Source organism: Platichthys flesus, chromosome 9, assembly GCF_949316205.1.
Source record: "Platichthys flesus chromosome 9, fPlaFle2.1, whole genome shotgun sequence".
Lineage (NCBI taxonomy): Eukaryota > Metazoa > Chordata > Actinopteri > Pleuronectiformes > Pleuronectidae > Platichthys > Platichthys flesus.
The window spans coordinates 4560604-4581779 of NC_084953.1; the positions used below are offsets into that span (position 1 = coordinate 4560604).

A 21176-nucleotide genomic window follows, 5' to 3' on the forward strand; every position below is an offset into this window, starting at 1 on the left:
CGATTTGGACCAACACGGTGGGTTTACCGACGGACTATACAACTGCCATTACCATCCCTGAGCCAAACGCTGTTACATTCAGTAACATGACATTTTGGAAGGTTTAAGCATCCTGAGAAGTTGTGAGGGATAAATGGAACGTGATGATACCGGGAAGACAAGCACAGAGACTACAAGAATAAGAGCGCAGTCAGAAGTGTTCAGTGTTCGTCTCGCAGCTCTTAGCTTCCCTCCTGCGCTCTGCTCCTTCATGCTGAAAGGTTCCAGATGAAGTGCTTTGCTCATCTAATCAACTCACTGCGACTATTTTGGGAGAGTTTAACCTGGGGCAAATTTATCGCATCTCAAAGAGATTATTTATGTACTTGGGATTGCCTCGTGATCTGGGATACGACTGAAGCCAAGAACACCTGTGCTACACAGCTTAGCCGGCTCCTACCAAGACCTGGGCCCGGGTAATAAGTGGGTTGCATTATGTAAAACTAGGTCCTCGTACTGTATCTCTACAACAACTATACCCCCCTATAAAATTACCCTGGTTTATTTAATGCGACTAGGAAAAGATAGTGGTTAAGTGAAAACAATGTTTTCTGTTGTTAGAACACAAACCCCTGTGTCTGGTTGTCAAAGTTAAATTCTTTGTACCACAGTCCAGTCACCCAAGCCTTTCCTTCATTGTTTAACTGTAAGTACACTGCTAACATGTACAAGAGCCTGTGATACATAAATATACCATCAGTCTACCTGAGATGCTCCATAGGTCTCTGTGCTATAGCTCCTGGCAGACAGGGGGCGTCGCTGAGTCAGGCTCTTGGTCGGGTAGCCGATCATGGGCTTCTTCTGCTCCTGGTAGGTGGGATAGTCGTCATCATAACGACCGTTTCTCTTGTTGTGCATCATCTGGCCCTGGCTGTCGACCATGTTGGTGAGAGCCGAGTGCTCCATGGGGCTGGAGTAGGCAAGAGCCCGACTGTAAAGAGGGGGGTCGGCCTGAGGAGAGGAGATAACAAACATCTGTGATGGTGTCAAACTCTGAAAAAAGAACCAGAACAACTATTAGAGCCTTTCACTGGGAAAAAGAGAACTTTTGACATTTGGATATGTCATGCACTGTCACAGTTGCCACACATGTAAACATTATAGGAACAAAGCCGCTGATATATAACACATTTATAAACAAAAGGATTGGGTTATATTGTTTACAAAGAGATTAGGTGTTTGAAATCGAAAAATAGTCAAGGCTGCCTGAGGTGGACAGATAGGTAACACTCACCTATAATAAAAAATGTCTCTATGTCATTACTCATTTCTAATGGTCGGAGTAACACACACACACTTGTTTGGCAGCGCACACTAACTCCTACCTGCTGTCTGTACTGAGCCTCCTGCAGCGCCTCCTGCTGGGCTTCATGGACTCTGCGGAACAAGGCAAGCTCTGTGGAGCTCACCAGCGAATCCGCTCTCCTCAGAAACCCTGGCCTGGAGCGCTGCGTTGGGATTGGCTGCTGCTGCTGGCTGGGCGGTCCGTCCTGGCTGATTGGCGACTGGGGGAAAGAAAACATCTCCAGCGGCGGATAAGCACGATACCGAGGGCTCACCAGCTCCTTCGGTAACGTCTTCCCTGGCTGGTTTAGGTATTCCAAGGCCTTGGATGCGTGGTTGGAGTAATCCGGTGTGTTGGGGAAGGGAGGAGGGACCCGACGGTCCATGGTCACCTGGTTGGTGAGAAAGGTTTCCAGTAAATGCAAAGTTGTCAGGATTCAAAACAACTGATGTTAACTCAGAAGAAGACTGTTTGTATAGTTACTATGCTACCAGGCTAAAAGCTAGTAGTGTAAACTCTAGTGTGAAGTTTATTATCACGTTCTTAGGTCTACTGCTGCTAACCTGGGGATTGTAGTTCTGGTCAAAGTGGTAGGCTTTATGTGGGATGGCAGGTTTTTGGTTTTGTCCGGAGAAGCCCAGCTCATCATCTAACATGGGGGCCGATTGTGATCGGGCCATGTTGGTCTGCTCCATCGACCCGGGTAGATCCGAACGGTCCAAACTGGTCTGCTGCTCGATGGAGGAACTGTAGCTGTCCATGGGAATACTGCAGAAAGTCAAGGAACAGAAATCCTCTTCAGCAGGTTCAACCTTCACCTGACAAAATATCTGATAATCTTATTGCAAAGATAAGTAATCATGAAATCAACCCTACCTGTAGACCTTATAGGAGCCAATATCAATCTCATCAATGCTTTGGGACTTCTTGAACTTGGACCTCGTCTCTTTCATCATGGGGGACAGGCGGTCTGAGCTTTTGCTCATCACCACCGTCACCTTGTTGCCCCCGCTGACGCTGAGCTGATCCTTCCTGTTCTGCTCGCCCTGATTGTCGTGGTACGTCCAGCTGCCAGGCATACCCCCTCCTCCTTGGTCCAGCCTTGGAGCGAAAAGGAGAAAAAAGGAGGATTTACGAATCAGATAAAACAGTGTCACTGAGTTATCACATATCTCTGAGAAGACGGAACATCCATCCATTGAAAACTGGTTCAAATGTTGCAATAATGATTGAAAACCATATAATTTGTAGACCCTGGGGTCATGCGGTATTTTACATGAACACATACCTATCCTTACGGTCGGGGTTAGGGCTGGAGGAGGGCGTCAGGTCCAGTTTGGATGGAAAGGCGGTCCTGTCCTCCAACGGGCTCGGAGTTCGGGTCCAATTCTGCCAAGGATTCTGGGAATGTGCAGATTGTGGGTCATTGTCTTGGGGGGGACGTTGGTTGCTGTGGTAGGGCAGCGTCTGGGTGTCAAGCTCCAGAGGAACTCCTACAATTCTCTCTTGCCTGAGGAGCGGGCGGCGCCCATGTGTGGACTGGCTGCGGGGCTTGGAGCCCAGCGAAGGGTTTCCCTGACTTGTACCGGACGAAGGGTCCAGAGGAGACTCCTCGGCATCGAAACCCGTGTTGTCGTAGTGAGGAGCCTCAGCCCAGTCGAACGGCTCGCTGAGCGGGCGTCGATCCCCACGCTGCTGCAGGGTTCCCGATGGAGGGGTTTCTCTCTGAGATAGCAGGGGCTTGGAATCAATGGGCTTGGGGAACGATTGAGCCAGTCTGCAAGGACAAGAAGATATTAAGCGCTAATTAAGCTGGAAAATAATAAACACAGAGTGAATTTTAATGAAGTCCCGCACGACATTATTAAGTGTGGTAAATGTAATATGAGCCGATGAGTAATGGGAGCGGAATAACTTTCTCTTCCTCTTTCGGAAACATCAATTAGCCCTAGAACCATGTTTGAACTAATGACTGTTTTTTGAGAACAGAAAATATTCATGCCTTCAACCTCCCTCACTGTGCAAAAATCCACATTTCCATTGTGTACAGACAAAGTGACAAGTTTACAGATCTGTTCATCACCACAGGACAAGATAAATGTTTAATGTCAAACAACAAAATCAAGTGATTAAACCTAAAGGTGCTTCTTAAGATGAGTAGAGGCATCAGAGGAGTGAGGAAAGAATTTGGTTTTTAAATGATTTACAGATGGGCGACACAGTGGTAGAGTGATTACCACTGTCGCCTCACAGCAAGAGGCTCCCGGGTTCGGACCTCATGGCAGCCGAAACCGTCCTCTGTGTAATCAGTAAGTTCTCAACAAGTCAGCATAGGGTTTTATTTGGGGACTCGAACTTCCTCCCAAGGTCCAAAGACATGCAGGTTATTGTATTAACTTGAGACTAAAAAATGTCCCTAGGGGAGAATTTGTTTGGTTGTTTGTTTCTATACGATGGCCCTGCGATAGGTTGCACCCTTCCTCTCGTTCAATGTTAGCTGGGATTGGCTCCAGCCCCCATATGACCCTGTGAGGACAAGCGGGGTAATGGATGGAGACGTGCGAATCGAAAATGTATTGTTTGGAAGAAACAAAAAGGAAACGAAGAACCTGAATCATCAGGGTGCAATTACTATAGTCTGCAATGGACGGCTTTGATGATGAGGAGGAGGAGGAGGAGGAGGAGGAGGAGGTGGAGGAGAGCTGATAGGGAGAATCCCAGACAGATATGAGCAGCATCCTAATGAGTCGCTCTGACCTTGACTGTGCCAACGCAGAGATGATGGAGACAGAGAAATACGGGCGCAGAGGATGGATGGAGCGACTGGATGAAATGGAAGATAGATGGATGAGGGAGGGGGAGATGGAGGAGATGACAGATAGTCAGAGGGGGACAGTGATGAAAATGGACATGAGGCTGTGTGTGTGTGTGTGTATGTGGGTGTGTACCTGTTGGTCCAGTGTGTCTGGGGGGCCTGGTCCTTGTTTGGGGCCGGCAAGACTGGAGGGTGAGCTTGATTGTGTGGGTGTGGGTGTGGATGCGGGTGTGGGTGGGGGTGCGGATGTGGGTGCGAATGCGGATGAGGGTGTGCGTGTGCGTGAGAGTGTTGGTGCGAATGTGCGTTGGCCGGAGGGTTGGAGGAGCCCGAGGAGCCCTGTGAGGGGGAGTAGTCGGAGTAGGTGGCCGAGGAGCCGCTGTGGTTCAGACAGTGGAGCTTATCCATCTCCTCATCGGTAGATTCTGGAGAGAGAGAGAGAGAGAGAGAGAGAGAGAGAGAGACACAGGTCTGTTGAGTGGAAATGTCACATCCTCTTCTCTCTGATACTCGTCTCGAGTGCTGAAGGGCAAATTTCATGTCCGACAAAAAGGCCTTTCTATCTTTTATCCCCCTTAGATTTTAGTCCTTTCCTCAGATCGTCTTCATCAAATCTCAACAGGTTTCTCTTCCATGTAACACTTGGATCGCCATATTTCAGATGATCCGTTTCTTTGCAATGAATGAATCAAACACATTATCTTTATTTAACTAACTCTTGTTTGTCATGGATAACGTGCACCTAAATTATTTAGTGTTTAAATATCATTCGTCAAGTTGAATTTTTGGTCTTTATGTAGCTGAAGATGAACAACGTGACTAATTAATGGATCCTATTACAACATGCCCCTCAGTGCTTTACAACAATGAAATGACTGTGTGTGTTGTAAGTCTTGTGTCTACACGTGTGTGTCTGTGTGTGTCTCCATGCAGCGGTGCATTCACAGTTCAGTACCTTTCTTGTCTTTGCCCAGCAGCACCACCTTTGGTTTGTACATGGGCGGCTCCACCAGCGTGGGCCTCATGTCAGAGATGCGGATGTCGTTGGGGGAGCCGCCCATCGAGTCCTGTGGACAGACGGAGAGACGTCCAGGGTCACATCAGAGAGAAGTGGAATGACACGGACTTACACAGAGTCGTGAGACAGACAGCTGCAATCACCCAGTTTAAATTATAGGAATATTTAAGAAGTCAATCAATGACGGTTTTTTGTCTGTATCTGTTTGCTGGTTTGTTTTCTTGTTTCTTGTATCAGCAGGATTACACAAAAACACTAAACTGATTTCTACTAAACTTGGTGGGGGGGAAAGGGCCTGAGAAAAAATGGTGACATTTTGGTGCTGATTAAGGGGTGGGATTCAGGAATTGTTTTTCAGGGAATAACTTCCTTTTTTCTCTATATTTCTACTTTAATAACTAGACAATCATGTGTAGAATTGTTCAACCTTGGTGAAGGTGTGTGCTCTACATTTGTATTCACTTTGATAAGGGATTGACATTTTCACATACTTTTTTAGAACTCAAACTAAATAAAGGTGTGTGCATGGCATCATTGAAATAATTGTGATAATCTATACTTAACATTTCACTCACGCAGCCCTTCATTGTTACCTGTTTGTGTGTGTGTGTGTGTGTGTGTGTGTGTGTGTGTGTATGTGTGTGTGTGTGTGTGCTAACCTCTGAGCTCTCTGTCAGATCCTCTTTGTCTTTCCTCTTGGGAATGTCGATGCCGGAGTTATGCATTGATCCCTGATCCATGAGCTGAGCCTGAGAGAAGTCCTGCATCTCTCTGTCCGTCACCTGACACATGTACGCAAGGTCAATTTAGATTCATGCTTCGTTTTTTCCATCGGACAGATGTCTCAAAACGTTTAGCATCTTAAAGAGCAGAGAAAAGTTACTATCCTTTGCAAAAGTGGTTATATCAGATCCCTCTGTGTTTGTGTGTCCTACCTCTTTAGGTGGTAGCGGCCACGGAGGCTCGTACGGTTCTTTGCTGAGGTGCGTGTGTTCCATGTTGGTTCCTGCCGAGGTGGCAGTGCCTGTGCTCAGCTGGTGCTGGTGCGGGTGCTGGTGCGGGTGCTGGTGCTGGTGCTGATGCTGGTGCTGGTGCTGGTGCCCGTGTCCTGCGTGTACGTTTTTTCCCACAAGGCTTTGCACTGACTTGACCATGTTCTTCAGGTCCTCAGGGTAAGGTGTTGGGTAGCGCTTCAGGTTGATCTCCACCTAAACAGATGGACTTGGGTCAAGTGTGACATGCATGTGCAGATAAAGGAGCCTGCCTCAATGAAACTGTAAAACATAATTTATAATACTTTTATATATTCATGTTTGTATACCAAATGGCTACTATAACACCAATAAGCTTCAGTGGTTGAAATCTGATATTAAGCATATTCAGGACAGTTGATGTTTTGAGAGAGAGAGAGAGAGAGAGAGAGAGAGAGAGAGAGAGCTGACCTTGACCTTCCCAGAGTTGTCCTCCTCTTCCTTCTTGTCCTCGAAGTCGAAAGCCACGGTCATCCTCTGCTGCCTCTGCTCCTCCCACAGGGTGGGATTGAAGCTGTCAGTGTCTGACTGGTAATCTGTACACACACAAACACACACACATGAACGCTCACACATCACATAAGGGTTAGAAATGCTAGGATACAGTAGGTCTTTAGATTGAAAGACACACACACACAAATATTGCTGCATACAGCACACACAACACACGCGCACAAAACACCATTACATCCCACAATTTATAACATGCTTATATGCTGATATTGTTAGATATATTAAAACAAACATTACATAACAAAACCCAGACAACTGACCACAAAAGATGTATATGACACACACGTACACACACACACAGACACACACACAGTTTGTACCCTCATCATGTCGTGGTTGTTGAGGGAACATGTAGTTGGTCAAAACCTTCTGTTTGGTTTCTGGGTGGGCTTCTGTCTGCAGAGGGATCAGAGCCTTGGACTGGAAAAACACACACACACACACACACACACACACACACACACACACACACACACACACACACACACGCACACACACACACACACACACACACACAAACACACACACACACACACTATTAATATCTGACAGCAGTATCCATGTTGCACCAGATTGATCAAGGTTCAACCATAGAAAGATAAAAAATATAGAAAATGTCAACGTAGGAAATCGTAGTTTTTTGCTTGAGTCACAGGTTTGATTCACGGGTTATCTGCCTGGATAAGTGTGACAACCTCTGAATATTGTAAATTAATAATCAAGTGAAGAACCACTTCGATTACTGAAAGTGTTTTCGTATGAAATCCAAGTGGGATGTGTTTGGATTAGCAGCATGAAGAAGCAACAGGGAATATATACCAAGGCAATGCGTCCTGCTGATGTGATCAATATGTTGATAGAGTTGTGTGTTTGTGCTAGCGGCCTGATGGTGAGCAGCAACAGACTCGGGGGGGGGGGGAGAGAGCGAGTGTGTGGGAGGATACCTGATTGTCAGAAAGCCACAGAGCTGCCAGGTCCTTCAGCTTTGTGAAGGTAAACGGTAGATTCTTTAACCTGAGAGAGGGAGAGAGAGAGAGGGATGGAGGGAGGGAGGGGGGGAGAAAAGAGAGATGTTTCTTCTGCCCACGCAATGTACAGCCTGCAGAACCTGTAACCATGGCAACACTCTCATCCATTCCCATGGTAACTGTGAGGGCTGCAACAGATTTGAAACGTCCATTGAGAAAGTGTTGCCTGTGTGTGTGTGTGTGTGTGTGTTTGTGTGTGTTTGTGTGTGTGTGTGTGTACCTGTTATCACTCAGATCAAGAACTCGTAGTTTGTTCATCTGTCCGATCTGTGTGTACGTGTGAGTCATATACTTCTTTTGTAGTCAGTTGTTTGGGTTTTGTTATGTAATGTTTGTTTTAATACATCTTACAATATCACCATATAAGCATGTTTTAAATTCTGGGATGTAATGATTTCTGTGCGTGTGTTGTGTATATGTGAACTGTATGCAGCAATATTTATGAGTGTGTGTCTTTCAATCAAAAGACCTACTGTATCCTAGCCATTCTAACCCCTATGTGCTGTGTGTGTTTGTGTGTGTGTGTCTATGTGTGTACCTGTTGTCGTTCAGGTTAAGAACTCGTAGTTTGTTCATCTGTCCGATCTGTGTGTACGTGTGTGTCATATACTTCTTTTGTAGTCAGTTGTTTGGGTTTTGTTATGTAATATTTGTTTTAATACATCTTACAATATCACCATATAAGCATGTTTTAAATTCTGGGATGTAATGATTTCTGTGCATGTGTTGTGTATATGTGAACTGTATGCAGCAATATTTATGAGTGTGTGTCTTTCAATCAAAAGACCTACTGTGTCCTAGCAATTCTAACCCCTATGTGCTGTGTGTGTTTGTGTGTGTGTGTCTATGTGTGTACCTGTTGTCGTTCAGGTTAAGAACTCGTAGTTTGTTCATCTGTCCGATCTGTGTGTACGTGTGTGTCATATACTTCTTTTGTAGTCAGTTGTTTGGGTTTTGTTATGTAATATTTGTTTTAATACATCTTACAATATCACCATATAAGCATGTTTTAAATTCTGGGATGTAATGATTTCTGTGCGTGTGTTGTGTATATGTGAACTGTATGCAGCAATATTTATGAGTGTGTGTCTTTCAATCAAAAGACCTACTGTGTCCTAGCAATTCTAACCCCTATGTGCTGTGTGTGTTTGTGTGTGTGTGTGTCTGTGTGTGTGTGTACCTGTTGTCACTCAGGTTAAGAACTCGTAGTTTGTTCATCTGTCCGATCTCGTCGGGTAGGAACTCCAGCTTGTTGGACCGCAGCGACATCACCGTCACGTTCTTACAGTTACCGATCTGAAACGCGTGCACGTCACATTACAACCATTACCATCGTGTCTCTGCCACTGAATCATAAAAAAAACTTTTTCACAATCAAGAAGCTGAAAGTAGGGAGCTGATTACAACTTAAACTTTAGGCCAAGGACCCACAAACTGATGGAGAGAGTGAGCAGGGACCCCCTACTATATATATATTGCATAAAATTGTGTTTTATATTAAACTGGGCCTCGTGCCATGTAAAAACATAGCTACCCTGTTGTTGAGCATTCAATACTAAGCTATTCAAATAATACACAGGTTCATATATTCATGTTTTTATTTTAAACATGCATGGTGTAGGAGCTGCAATGTGTGCATTGCTGACTGAATGATAAGGTCTTCTGCCTCCATTTATCCATTCGCTACGATATGTTGGATTCATGTTAATGTGTATTTAAAGACATTTAAATTTGTGGTGAAAAGATTTGTTAAAAAAAAAGATGTTGCGACCCCTCTGCAGTACTTCCAGAGACCCCCTAGGGGTCGCGGACCCCCTGTTGAAGACCGCTGCTCTAGACTGTTCAAAGATGGATGTGATATGAACTCTGCCATCTTGTGCATTTGACCCTGAGTGGGGGAGGGGGTGGGACGGAGCCGTGCTATTCAATAACTGCTGGTCCTCTGCAGCCAATAAGGAATCAGGTAAAGGGCTAAAAGTAAAACAAAGGAGACGTCTTTACCTCCCGGGGAAGCTCTGAGAGGAAGTTCTCATCTGCGGCGAAGGTCCTCAGGTTGTGCAGGTACCCGATGGTGGGAGGCAGCGACTCCAGCTCATTACAACTACAGTCCAACTCCTCCAACAGAGACAGACTGAGGAGCAGAGAGGAGCAGAGAGGGAGAGACACACAGGCAATCACACACAGGAAATCATCACTCAGGCCCCAAATACAAACCTCTGCTGTGGCATGAGATCACGTATCAGGTATGGGCTTTAAAGAATAAGGGTGGTGCTACTCCTGAAACCAAGAATAAGTCCATCTGATATCAGGTGGTAAAGCCTGATTTAAGCTGCTGTGGGCGTCATGCTACTTCATTTACATGAGCACAGGTTCATTTTCAGTCCCACGCATGTCATCCAGCTGCAGATAATTCATTTCATCTTTAGTCTGCAACACTGAGGTTTTATTTGTGTTTTTCTAAACGTGAATTTGATATTTTTTCCAAATGAAACTTTATTTTTGCCCTCCTGCAGATTTAGACCTTGGAATGAATGATCTTGGAGCTGAGCGCTACAGAGACACACATCGTTGGTTTCAGTCTTTTCACAGGATTTGTTCCTCAATAATAATAAAAAGCAGAATGACGCCAGCCTTATTCTTTAATATGTTAAGATGAGAGGGGAAATCTGACTTTCTACTAGACGACAACTTGGAGTTAGTGTGGAGAGAGAAGGAAAAGATCACTGAGGAACCAGTCAATTAATGAAGAGACGACCCATCAATCAAACCAGGTGTTAGTTCCATTAATTGAATCACCAGTTGTTAACCTCATCCTCTAAGTTGTGTGTCTGAAATTCTTCAACCTGGATCTCAACTCCTCCGCTTCACCCTGATTTCCCCCCCGCTCCCATCCACCCCCAGGACCCAGCCCCCACAACCGTCACGGCCTATAGCAGCAGGCTAACAGCGAGCTAATGCTAATGAGACAACACTTTAACATTAATGTACTGTCACTGTTAACATTACATTAGTGCTCCCAGTGGACTGGACCATCTGGGCCACCATACGGTGTGACAGAGGAGAGGAGAGAGGAAGAGAAGAGAGGAGAGGAGAGGAAGAGAGAGGAAGAGAGAGGAAGAGAGGAGAGGAAACAAGAGGAAACAAGAGGAAACAAGAGGAGAAGAAGCAAGAAGAGAGGAGAGGAAACAAGAGGAAACAAGAGGAAACAAGAGGAGAAGAAGCAAGAAGAGAGGAGAGGAAACAAGAGGAAAGGGAAGAGGAGAGAAGAGAGGACAGGAATTGAACGGAAGCGAGAGGGGAAGATGGGAGGAAACAGGAGGAAGCTAGAGAGGAAATGAGAAAAAACTATATTTAAAGGATTTAAGCATAATTTTTTATTCCTGCCCAAAAATGAAAATGTCAACTGCATCTCCCTCAATAATTTATGACTCTTCAACACAACTTGTTTGATATTTTCGCTGCTTTATCCACCAACAAGCTCCATAATCTTACGCTTCAATGGCAGTAAACAGGAAGAGTCACAAGATCGATTTCAGGCGCATGTCCCAAACATCTCCTTTCTACGGCGCAAACTAACTTTGGTGTTTTCATTAGCTGCTGCAGTCGCTCGTTATGAAACTTAAACCTCTTCTTGCTCATGTTAAATCCACTCTGGCTGAGAGTGTCTCATCCACTGAGTGGGAGTCGGCCCCTGAAGCTCCCAGAGAAAAGTGCTGGGATGTGGCTGTGGCGGAGAAGGGGGGGGTTAACCAGATTTACAAAACAGTTAGTCCTCATCCTCAATGTTGTTTCAATTGATAAAATTGAAAACGGTTTTAAAACAGTTGTTAAAGCATAAATCTCATCTTTATGTTGCTGTTTGTTTTTCCAGTGTGTAAAAGGGCTCATTGTTGTGTCTTGTGGCCAATGTGGAGAAAGGAGCCAGTGCAACTAATGGTCTCAGCAGCCATTAAGCTGCCAGTGGGCGTCTGGCCTCAAGGGGGCAGTAATGAGCCTGCAGCTGCTCGGTGCATCCCAAGGAGGCGATGAAAACCCCGTAACCCACGAACAACCTCAATGAGGGTTTATGGTTTACTGACGTGTTTTCACACCATGTTTTCCACTTTTTCAAGAGAAAGGACTCAACAAACGATGAGGACGGACTGTTTGTGTGTGTGTGGTTCCCCCCCCCCCCCCCCCCGCACCTCCGGCAAAGAACGAGGCACAGCCGCTTCTCTGCGCTTTTCTCTAAAGGCTCATTTATGCTCAACGTCAGATACGAACACAGAAATGGACGGGACCTTCTGTCTGGACGGTAATTTCGTCTGTACGTAATATCCACGCCAGTCTTCTGAGATCTTTTGGACATGGATGGTCAAACGGGGCAGTGTCAACAGAAATGGTGATAGCCAGTGAAACCAGAGGTTCAAGCAGCACGACCAGAAGACACAAGGAAGATTTTGTTTCAACTTTTTGAGGAAACTGCGAGTTTCTAAGAAACTACAGGATGTTAGTGTAGATGATCACAACCAGCGTCGCAATGTTTGTCATCGTCAGAAACTCTGAACTCTGCGCTGCCCTCTCGTTGGTGTGTTGCCTAATAACCAACCTAAAGGATGCGTGAAGAGAAGCAGACGTATCTCTCTTCGTATGTTAAAGCAGCATAAATGAGCCTGGGCAGTGGATGAGAGTAAGAGTGACAGTAAAACAGCTAAACGAGACATAACTCACTTTCACATTAGAATAAACTCAGAGACAACAGGGAGGAGCTATCGCAGGCTAAAGTCTAAAACTGATGCAGCCGATTACAGGCCAAGAGAGAACCTCTCTCCATCAGAGGTCAATAACCTACATCTGCAATATGTGACCTGTTTCATGGAGATCAGGGACGACTCTGAAGGAAACTTTATCGTAACTTAATTCTTGATTCAGCTCTGTGTGAATAAACATCGTTATACATTGTCATTTTTAACTTAAGCAGCTATATGGAGGATACACTGTATTATTAATGGAGATACAGGCACAGATTCTGCTTTAAAACACAGACTTAAGTCGATACAGCTTTTATCTACATGGAAAAACAACATATATTTAATAATTTCTCTACAAGGGGAAAACAGGGATCACATTCATCATTGTTAAGACTCAAACACTAAAGGATATTTCATGTCATGGATTCTACTGTTCTATTTATTGAGCCTAAAACCTGGGACTTGTTCAGGAAGACAAAATGTTTTCGCGGCGTTCAGATACAAATGCATTGCAAGGGTGTTAACCAACATCTGTGAAGTCTTTTAAATCAATCCATCACAGAACAATTCATTTGCATTGAGTTTGGTCACTGCTGGTGTTATTACTGGAGGGTTTCTAACAGCAAAAAGGGACAAAATCTGGGTTTTCTTATCTAAACTAATTTAATATTTCTGTTACTTTCTTCTTCCCAAATCTATCAACCCTGAAGTTAATCACACACAAGTTGCTCTTGTTTCCAGTCTGCAGTTTCATGTGGATAAGAAATCGCTATATTTCAAACATACAAAAGATGAATGAAATGAACAGAAAGTGTTTGTGATTGAAGCTGGACTGTGATGGATTTTAATTTGAAATAACACAATTAAAATTGCTGTCATCTTTTTTTTTTACATGCAATCATTTTCCATCTCAACATGTGGATTTTATTTCAAGTTTTTCTTTTTGTGAAGTTTGTGAGGCAAACAGGAAGAAAACATGGAACTGAACTAAAGTTTATGTTTGCATGTAACTCTCATGAATACGAGACGTTTCCCACTTTGACCCCATGTGGTCAGCAAGCTTGTGTGTTTGTATCTGCAACGCGTTCGAACATCTACTCGTCTCTGAACGCACCCCGAGATCCAGGAGGCTAAAGTTACTCACCCGTGCTTTGGCTTCGCACTAACGCCACCGCAACGCCAGCAACACAACACACAGAACCCCCCCCCCCAATCATCAGCCAGCATAACAACAAGCAAGGAAAAACAACAACAGCCAACCAAAGGTAAACAATCGCCTGTTGTCAAACGATACTGTCGCAGGCGCTTTCACAAGAAAACAACAATTTCTTATTGTGCTTTTATTATTCATATCAAAACGGTCACATGGTTTTATTGTTCAAATTTTCATTGTTTTTATCTGCATGAGATTGTGTGTGTGCAGGTTTCTTACCTCCCGATGGTGTTAGGCAGTGAGTTCAGCTGGTTGTCATCCACCTTCAGTGTTGTCAGCTTCTTCAACATTCCTATAAAAACACACACACACACACACACACACACACACACACACACACACACACACACACACAAACACACACACACACAGACACGCAAAGTGATGCTCTTCACATGTGAAATTAACTTTACAAGTTGTATAGAGTTAGCCCTGGTCTATATTTTCCCACATTGCGTTATTTCTTATATGTTCATTTGTTTAATTTTTACTAAGATTTTTATTTATGAAATCTTTCTAAATGCCTCTGTTTTATTTTGCCTCATGTTGCATCTTCACTCTGTCATCCCTTTGTGTAGATCAATTGGATTCACCATGCTTTTCAAATGCGCATTATGAAATAAACATATCTTACCTGAATAAACAAAGCCAACAATGAATTTCATCACATGCTTAATGATAAAGCTTCTTCCTCTTCACCATACACACGTCCAGTGTTGCACAGAAAACTGTTAAAAGCCCATCACCGAGCCACACAGGCTGACACGCTCCCTCATTACCATGAACACTATAGTTTATTTCCAGTCAGTCCCACACACTCCATCCTGCTGCCATAATTATTCCCTCCCAGCAAATCAAGTGCACGTTAATCAGAGCCTGGAAAAAGCCCTAAAACAAATGCGCCAATATATTCCTGTTTGAGTATTTTTTACTGAAATCTACAGAGTACAGCTGTTATATATGTTGGGCATGTATGTATGTGACCTGTTTTGACAGATTTACATCTTCATAGCTTTGAATAAAGGGGTGGGGGGGATGTTTTAGCTGTAAAACAAATTCACCCTCAACATCAGGCAGAGGAATCAGTGCCTCAGTTTAAAGAGCATTTGAAAACGTGTGTGTGTGTGTGTGCGTGTGTGTGTGTGTGTGTGTGTGTGTGTGCATGCTCACCTATAGAGTCAGGGAGTTGCTGCAGCATGTTGGAGGACAGCAGCAGGTCCTCTAAGCACTCGCAGCCTGCAACGTCCGTGTCCAACGTCTCAATTCGATTCTTAGCTAAGTCCAGGTATCGCAACTGCCGGAGCTTCCCTAATGACTGCAGAGAGAGAGAGAGAGAGAGAGAGAGGGAGAGAGAAAGAGAGAGAGAGAGAGAGATAGAGAGGGAGAGAGAGAGAGAGAGAGAGAGAGAGAGAGAGAGAGAGAGAAAGAGAGGGGCGATTAAATGATGGACAACAGACTCAGGAGCTCACATTGATGTGAGAGAATGGGCCGTTCAATTATTTGCAGTGCTGTGGTTTTTCCCAGTAAAAGCGGTGAGGGCTCTTACCCCTGGTATAGACTGTAGAGAGTTGTTGTCCATCCACAGCTCCCTTAAGTTGTGGATTTGCTCCAACACCTCTGGCTAACATGAGAACAGAGGAAAACATTAGTACTGTACATATTTTCATTTAGTTAATCGTACTGTCATGCCTTTCACTTCTTCTTATTGCACTTTAGGTTCAGAGTCTTTATCTTGAACCTTGATCTACATGTTTTGTTAATTCTTAAAAATTAAAGACAGAACAGACCAATTTCTGTGTGTCACACTATAAATGTCAAATACACGTGATGACTGAGACACTGAGCTTCCTGTGGGAACAGAGGATTATATTTAAGTGTGATATGGTGTTTCCTATCAAGCACACTCACTCGGGGTAACGTCCAAAAACATGACTCACCACTTCAGAGAATTCGTTGCTACCCAGATCCAACCTTTCCAACTGTGTCAGTCTGTGGATAGACCTGGGGAGAGGAAGAGGAAGAGGAAGGGGAAGAGGAAGAGGAAGAGGGAGAGGGAGAGGGAGAAGGAGAGGAAGAGGAAGAGGAAGAGGAAGAGGAAGAGGGAGAGGGAGAGGAGAGGAGCGGAGACACAGTCCTGCTGTTAAAGCAATGATATGATTCCACTTCTATAATCTTAATTATAGCTTTGTTTAGATCAAATCAAGATTGACGTCATTTTTACGCCTACTTGTTGATTAGGAAATGGTTTGACATCCCACATATTTATAAGTATATAACTTGTATTTGTAGTATTTACACTTATCTATCAATTGTAATTGATATCTGTATCAAAATTTGAACTACAAAATTAAGGTCTATCTTTAGTTTTCAGATACGTTTGTGTTCAAGTGGCCAATTCAGTGAAAAAGAGTAACAGGAAACATGTGAGGCGTCTTCCTGCTCTCAGTGGATTCATCAGTATTCAACAACACCTGCCTGGGATATTTATGTTTCAATCTGGATGCCCGGGAAGGGGAGGATGCACCCGGTTATATCACGGAGCATCTGTGTGTGTGTAAGTGTGTGTTGTGATTATTGGAGCACGGAGATTATAATTCACTGTTCTTTATTTCTGACACATTCCTTTTGCACAAACACCCACAGAGACACACACATGGCTCTTTGTCTCACTTTGGCATGGTTTTCAGGTGGTTCTCCCTCAGCTCCAGGATCCGTAGTTTGGAGAGTCTGAAAAACACAGGACGCAAAACTTCAAACTGAATTTACTGACGTGCATTAAATGAAATGAAGAAATTATGAAAATCATTTGTTTACCTGCCAAAGTTCGCCGGCAGATACTCCAGGAAGGCATCGTTTAAGAAGAGCTGGGTCAGATTCAGGAGCTGCGTGAAACCATCGGGGAGTCTGAGAGAGAAGGAAGGAAGGAAGGAAGGAAGGAAGGAAGGAAGGAAGGAAGGAAGGAAGGAAGGATAACATACAATAGATAAAGTGAGTGTCCTTGAAGCGCCTCAGTGGAATAAAACATGGACAATGTTTCCTTAACAAGCCCTGCAGAAACTCCTAGCTGCTGTTAGCCAGCTGATGACTCATCTCTTACACACACGCTCACACAACCACACACACACACACACACACTCACACACACACACACACACACACACACACACACAGTACAAGCAGCTGTCTGCAGCACGGGGTGGTGGAGTCTCCTTGTGGTGCTGAGCAAACAGCCGCACTTTGTTGTTGCTCTCGTTATTTCTTCTTTTAAAAGCCAGACTTCTAAATCTTTGTTTTTCGAAAGTCGAATGAGCAAATCTTTTTTTTAAATGTTGAACTAGCCCAAAGTTTCGAGTTTATAAGTAAGTAATGCAGTTCACTGATAATGTTAAGTTGAGGAAACTTCAAACAGTGATAAGCCATCTGTTAAGGTATATAAGTCAAATCCTGCAAATGAGTATTTCGTGCTGCAGATAACAACTTGATATTTGCGCAGTGATCCAGCAGAGGTTGATCATGTGGTATCTGAGCTGTGTGTCTCTGCATGTATGTCTCTGCATGTGTGTGTGTGAGTTCAGAGTCTTACTTGGTGATTGGGTTGACACTGGCCTCCACCACAGAAAGACCTTTACAGCATTTGATATTGTCTGGAAACTCCTGGATACCTGTTAGTGACAAGAGGGAAATTAATTGTGGTGACACGACGTGATTGTGTATTTAGAGCTGAAAGAATCGGTTGATAAATCGACTGATGGAAGAATAAAATGGAAAAATCATTGTTTAAAATTGATCCTTTTTTCAGCAAAAATATTCAATCATTCCAACAAACTGCTCATAGTTATAATTGAAGTATATTTTTTTTTCATTTTTGGTGAAACAAAACAAGAAATCGACATCAGGGAAGTCTCAAGAAGTGAATTATCAGGAAAAAAATTCAGTCGTGTAGATAACTAATAGTTCAATCTTTAAACGTAGTAAAGTTAGATATTCTTTCACATTTAGTCAAGCTAGCTCTTGAGAAGACTGCAAGCTTTAGAAAGTGGAATCATCGTGGTTTTATCATATTTGAATGTGGTTGTCATATTATTGTGATTTTGAGGTGGTGCTCATTCAGCTCTTTACGGTGCTGCACAGACTGTTATTTAGATTTTATGCAAACAGCACGTGGAGATTATGATCTTCTCTTTTAGCTCCATCATCTAAATCAGCTGCTGCGTTTGTTTGGTTTTATTCCTCAGGTTTGCTCTGACGCTCGATGGATCATCTGCCTCCTCTCGTCACTATATACCATTTTTACTGATGTCCAGCTCCTTGAGGTTGACCAGGCTGGCGATGGTGGTGGGCAGGTTGGACAGGTCGTTGTCGGGCATGCTCAGCTTCTTCAAGGCCTGGCAGTTAAAGAGTTGCTGCAGGAACACAGAGGGAAGACAAAATTAGTATTATGGTCTGTTGGCAGAAATCACACAGTCCTTTCACAACAAAGTTACCGAAAGGTCGAGAGAGTAAAAGAGAGAGAATGAGCTGGAGGCGGCTCAATGTTGTGGAAAAGCACGTGTCACAATAGCTGCCTGTTTGTAATGTACGGTGGCCCCCGAGGACAAAACACATACGAGAGTCCAAAACGATCAGACGTGTGCTCTGAATTGAGAAAATACTGCAAATGATGCAACACATACAAGAGGAGAGAAATCACAGACGGATAGCAGAGGCTACAAATGTTATAACACGCACAAAAGCTAATAACTCAGCAGTGGCACATTATTAAATCTCATTACAGTTCATCTGGAATAAACCATTTGGCAAAAGAAAACCCAACTCGAGCTCAACTTCCTTTTCCAGAGCTTCCAGCTGCTGTTATGAACCCTGCATCAATACTCCAGAAGAGCAGCAAGCAACCAAGTATTGATTTTTTATTAGAGCTCATCATTTCAAATGTCTTTCATAGACCAACTGTTTACCTCCCATGCTTCATGGTCAGGAGACTCTTTTGTATATGTTGTTTAATTGTGTAATAATAATAATAATATAGTCTATTTATTCAAAAGGTTTTCAAGCTGATACACAAATTGATGTGAAACAATGAAATTATTAAAATACATACTAGGTGAATGTAAAAAGTGTATTTCTATCAATTGTATATTAATGCTGGTAGGAGTAAAGATGGGATAAGTTAACAAGCACTCATTAGATTTATAAAAAAAACATGAATTTAAATAAGATTAAAATAGAAAGATATATATACAGTAATAAAGGTAAACCTGATAATAGTAATAGCTGATCTGGTAGAGGTGAGTCTTCAGGAGGGATTTAAATCCTGCAGTGCTGATGGGAGATGGTCACTCAGGCAGTTTCCAGTTAGGAGCTAATGGTTTTTCAATCAGCTGATGTTCAGGACCTGACTGAGCTGTGAGTTGTTCTAACTCCAGTTCCAGTTCATAACCATGGCTGCTGAGTTCTGGATGAATTGCAACTGGGAGAGTGAGTGGGAATTCAAGCAGGTGAAAAAAACAGAGAGGGTCACAGAGACATGAAGATGTCAGAGACTTTTTCTGAGTCACAGAACTGTTTTTAATTGAAAAGAGGATCGGCTGATGTTTCTGGTCCGCGGCTCAAAAGATAAGTGGCTATCAACATGGGCACCGGAGCTCTGTGCCCTTGAATCAGGCCACTACACACACACAAACACACACACACACACACAAACACACACACACACACAAACACACACACACACACACACACACACACACACACACACACACACACACACTATCACTTTCACCCACACAGACACACACATACACACATACACATCCCATCTCTTACACCAACTCACACCCTTAAGGAGCTCTCCAGCCCTTTTACATAAAGGCCAGTCACTCTGGCAGCCTGACTGGCTCTTATCCAACCGTTCACTCTCACACACACACACACACGCACACATACACACCCAAGCAAACATATACACACAGACACACACACACAGACACACACACAGCTACCCTTTCAAGCCAGAGCACATTTTCATATTTTGTCGGTTGAATGCGAGTTGGGGCTGCCACTTACGTCGCCCTATTAGACTTCATTCATGCAGGACTATTTTTAGAAAATCCAGTTCAACATCTCGCCCATTTAAACCAGGACAGAATTTTAATAAAACACACACGCCTCCTATAAACAGAGCCTGGAGTTCTCGGCGGGCATTTTGTCTCATTACTGCTCACACGGAGGTTTACTGAAAGTGTTGTATGTTTAATACACCATAAAAGACCCTGTCATGGCCTGGAATCGACCTGTTCTCTCACCCCATGTTGCCTGTGACTAAAGCCTGAGTCAGGGGGAGGGCGAGGGGGGGGGGGGGACAAGAAGGAGAACCTGTGAAAACCTTCAGTCTTCATAAAAACTCAAAAGGTGTTTGTCCAATCTGGGCCACTGTAAAAAAACATAGCGGCCTCCGTAGAGAGAAGACACTCCTGATGTAAATATAAAGTATTTAAATATAAACAGCCAATTCTAAAGTTAAGAAAAAAACAATTCATACAATTTATATGAATCTTCACTCAGATTAGTTTAAATTTAGTTTCTGCCAATAGATCCCTTTCACCTAAATCTTACACCCTGAACCTTTAAAGGTCAAAGGTTAAAAGCGTCATGCTGCGGTGGAGCGTTACCTTGGGTAGTTCCTCGATCTGGTTGGCGTCGAGGTAGAGCTCCTCCAGAGTTCTCTCGAAGCTGAAGATTTCTTTGGGGACCTGCTGCAGGCTGCAGTGAGAGTAGTCCAGCACCGAGATCACTTCCTCCTCGCCCCGGAAACAACGGCACGGCACCAGCCGGCCAATCAGCTTCCGCTTCGTGGTCATTTCCAGACACTGCACTGTGGAGGCACGAGGGGGAGAGAGAGGATTTCAGAGGGTGTGTGTATCATTTCGTTTCATTATATCAATGAACAGTGTTGATTTGATCCCTGACAGATAATAAAGATATAAACAGTGCGTTTCTGCTTCAGAGATCAGATATGAAACATTCATGGTATTTTCTCTTACGTGTCTGGACATGCATTTTTGATAAAGGCCATGTGAGCTGCACTCATTACTGTTAAATGAGATTTTCCCTGCTTGTGATGAGTAACACAGAGAAAAGATGAAACAGATGAGGCCGACTGTGATCTGCTCATCAGCTCGGCTCCTTCACTGCTGGAGCTGTGTTGAACTCTCGACCTCCACAACCACAGGTACCACAGGTAAAGAAGAAGTGAGAGGATGAAGGGGAAAAACTACTTCCATTGACAAAGGCTCATCTACAATTAATCGATTAAAACTAACTGTGAATGGTATCCTTGGCTGTGTTGTAATTTTTGGACAGATGTGGATTTACCTAAACTCGTCATTTGGTTTTGCTGCAAATTCCAGCAACAGGAAAGATCAGAGGTGAGATATACATGATAATTAACCCTCCAGCTCACAGCAACTGGCTTTTGGAAGTGTTTCTGTTTATATATTGATTTTAC

At 43.7% G+C, this 21176-nt stretch overlaps 1 protein-coding gene across 3 annotated transcripts in view; it reads right to left on the reverse strand.

Moving 5' to 3' along the window:
* lrrc7 (leucine rich repeat containing 7) overlaps positions 1 to 21176 on the reverse strand; it is an 89465-nt gene that overhangs the window by 13988 nt on the left and 54301 nt on the right. For 2 of the 3 annotated variants that reach the window (XM_062396330.1, XM_062396329.1), the window contains exons 3-25: positions 20341 to 20543; positions 17958 to 18075; positions 17256 to 17334; positions 16487 to 16576; positions 16343 to 16399; positions 15610 to 15673; positions 15219 to 15293; positions 14843 to 14987; positions 13892 to 13964; positions 9731 to 9860; positions 8910 to 9025; positions 7646 to 7715; positions 7022 to 7121; positions 6600 to 6724; positions 6093 to 6365; positions 5817 to 5939; positions 5095 to 5206; positions 4273 to 4564; positions 2613 to 3101; positions 2201 to 2425; positions 1888 to 2092; positions 1365 to 1715; positions 745 to 990 (exon numbers count right to left, since the gene is read on the reverse strand). In XM_062396330.1, coding sequence (XP_062252314.1) covers positions 745 to 990; positions 1365 to 1715; positions 1888 to 2092; positions 2201 to 2425; positions 2613 to 3101; positions 4273 to 4564; positions 5095 to 5206; positions 5817 to 5939; positions 6093 to 6365; positions 6600 to 6724; positions 7022 to 7121; positions 7646 to 7715; positions 8910 to 9025; positions 9731 to 9860; positions 13892 to 13964; positions 14843 to 14987; positions 15219 to 15293; positions 15610 to 15673; positions 16343 to 16399; positions 16487 to 16576; positions 17256 to 17334; positions 17958 to 18075; positions 20341 to 20529 — 3747 coding nt within the window. In that variant the 5' untranslated portion in view covers positions 20530 to 20543. Of the gene's footprint in view, positions 1 to 744; positions 991 to 1364; positions 1716 to 1887; positions 2093 to 2200; positions 2426 to 2612; positions 3102 to 4272; positions 4565 to 5094; positions 5207 to 5816; positions 5940 to 6092; positions 6366 to 6599; positions 6725 to 7021; positions 7122 to 7645; positions 7716 to 8909; positions 9026 to 9730; positions 9861 to 13891; positions 13965 to 14842; positions 14988 to 15218; positions 15294 to 15609; positions 15674 to 16342; positions 16400 to 16486; positions 16577 to 17255; positions 17335 to 17957; positions 18076 to 20340; positions 20544 to 21176 lie in introns of those variants that run through there. The other variant, XM_062396332.1, reaches the window with a different exon arrangement.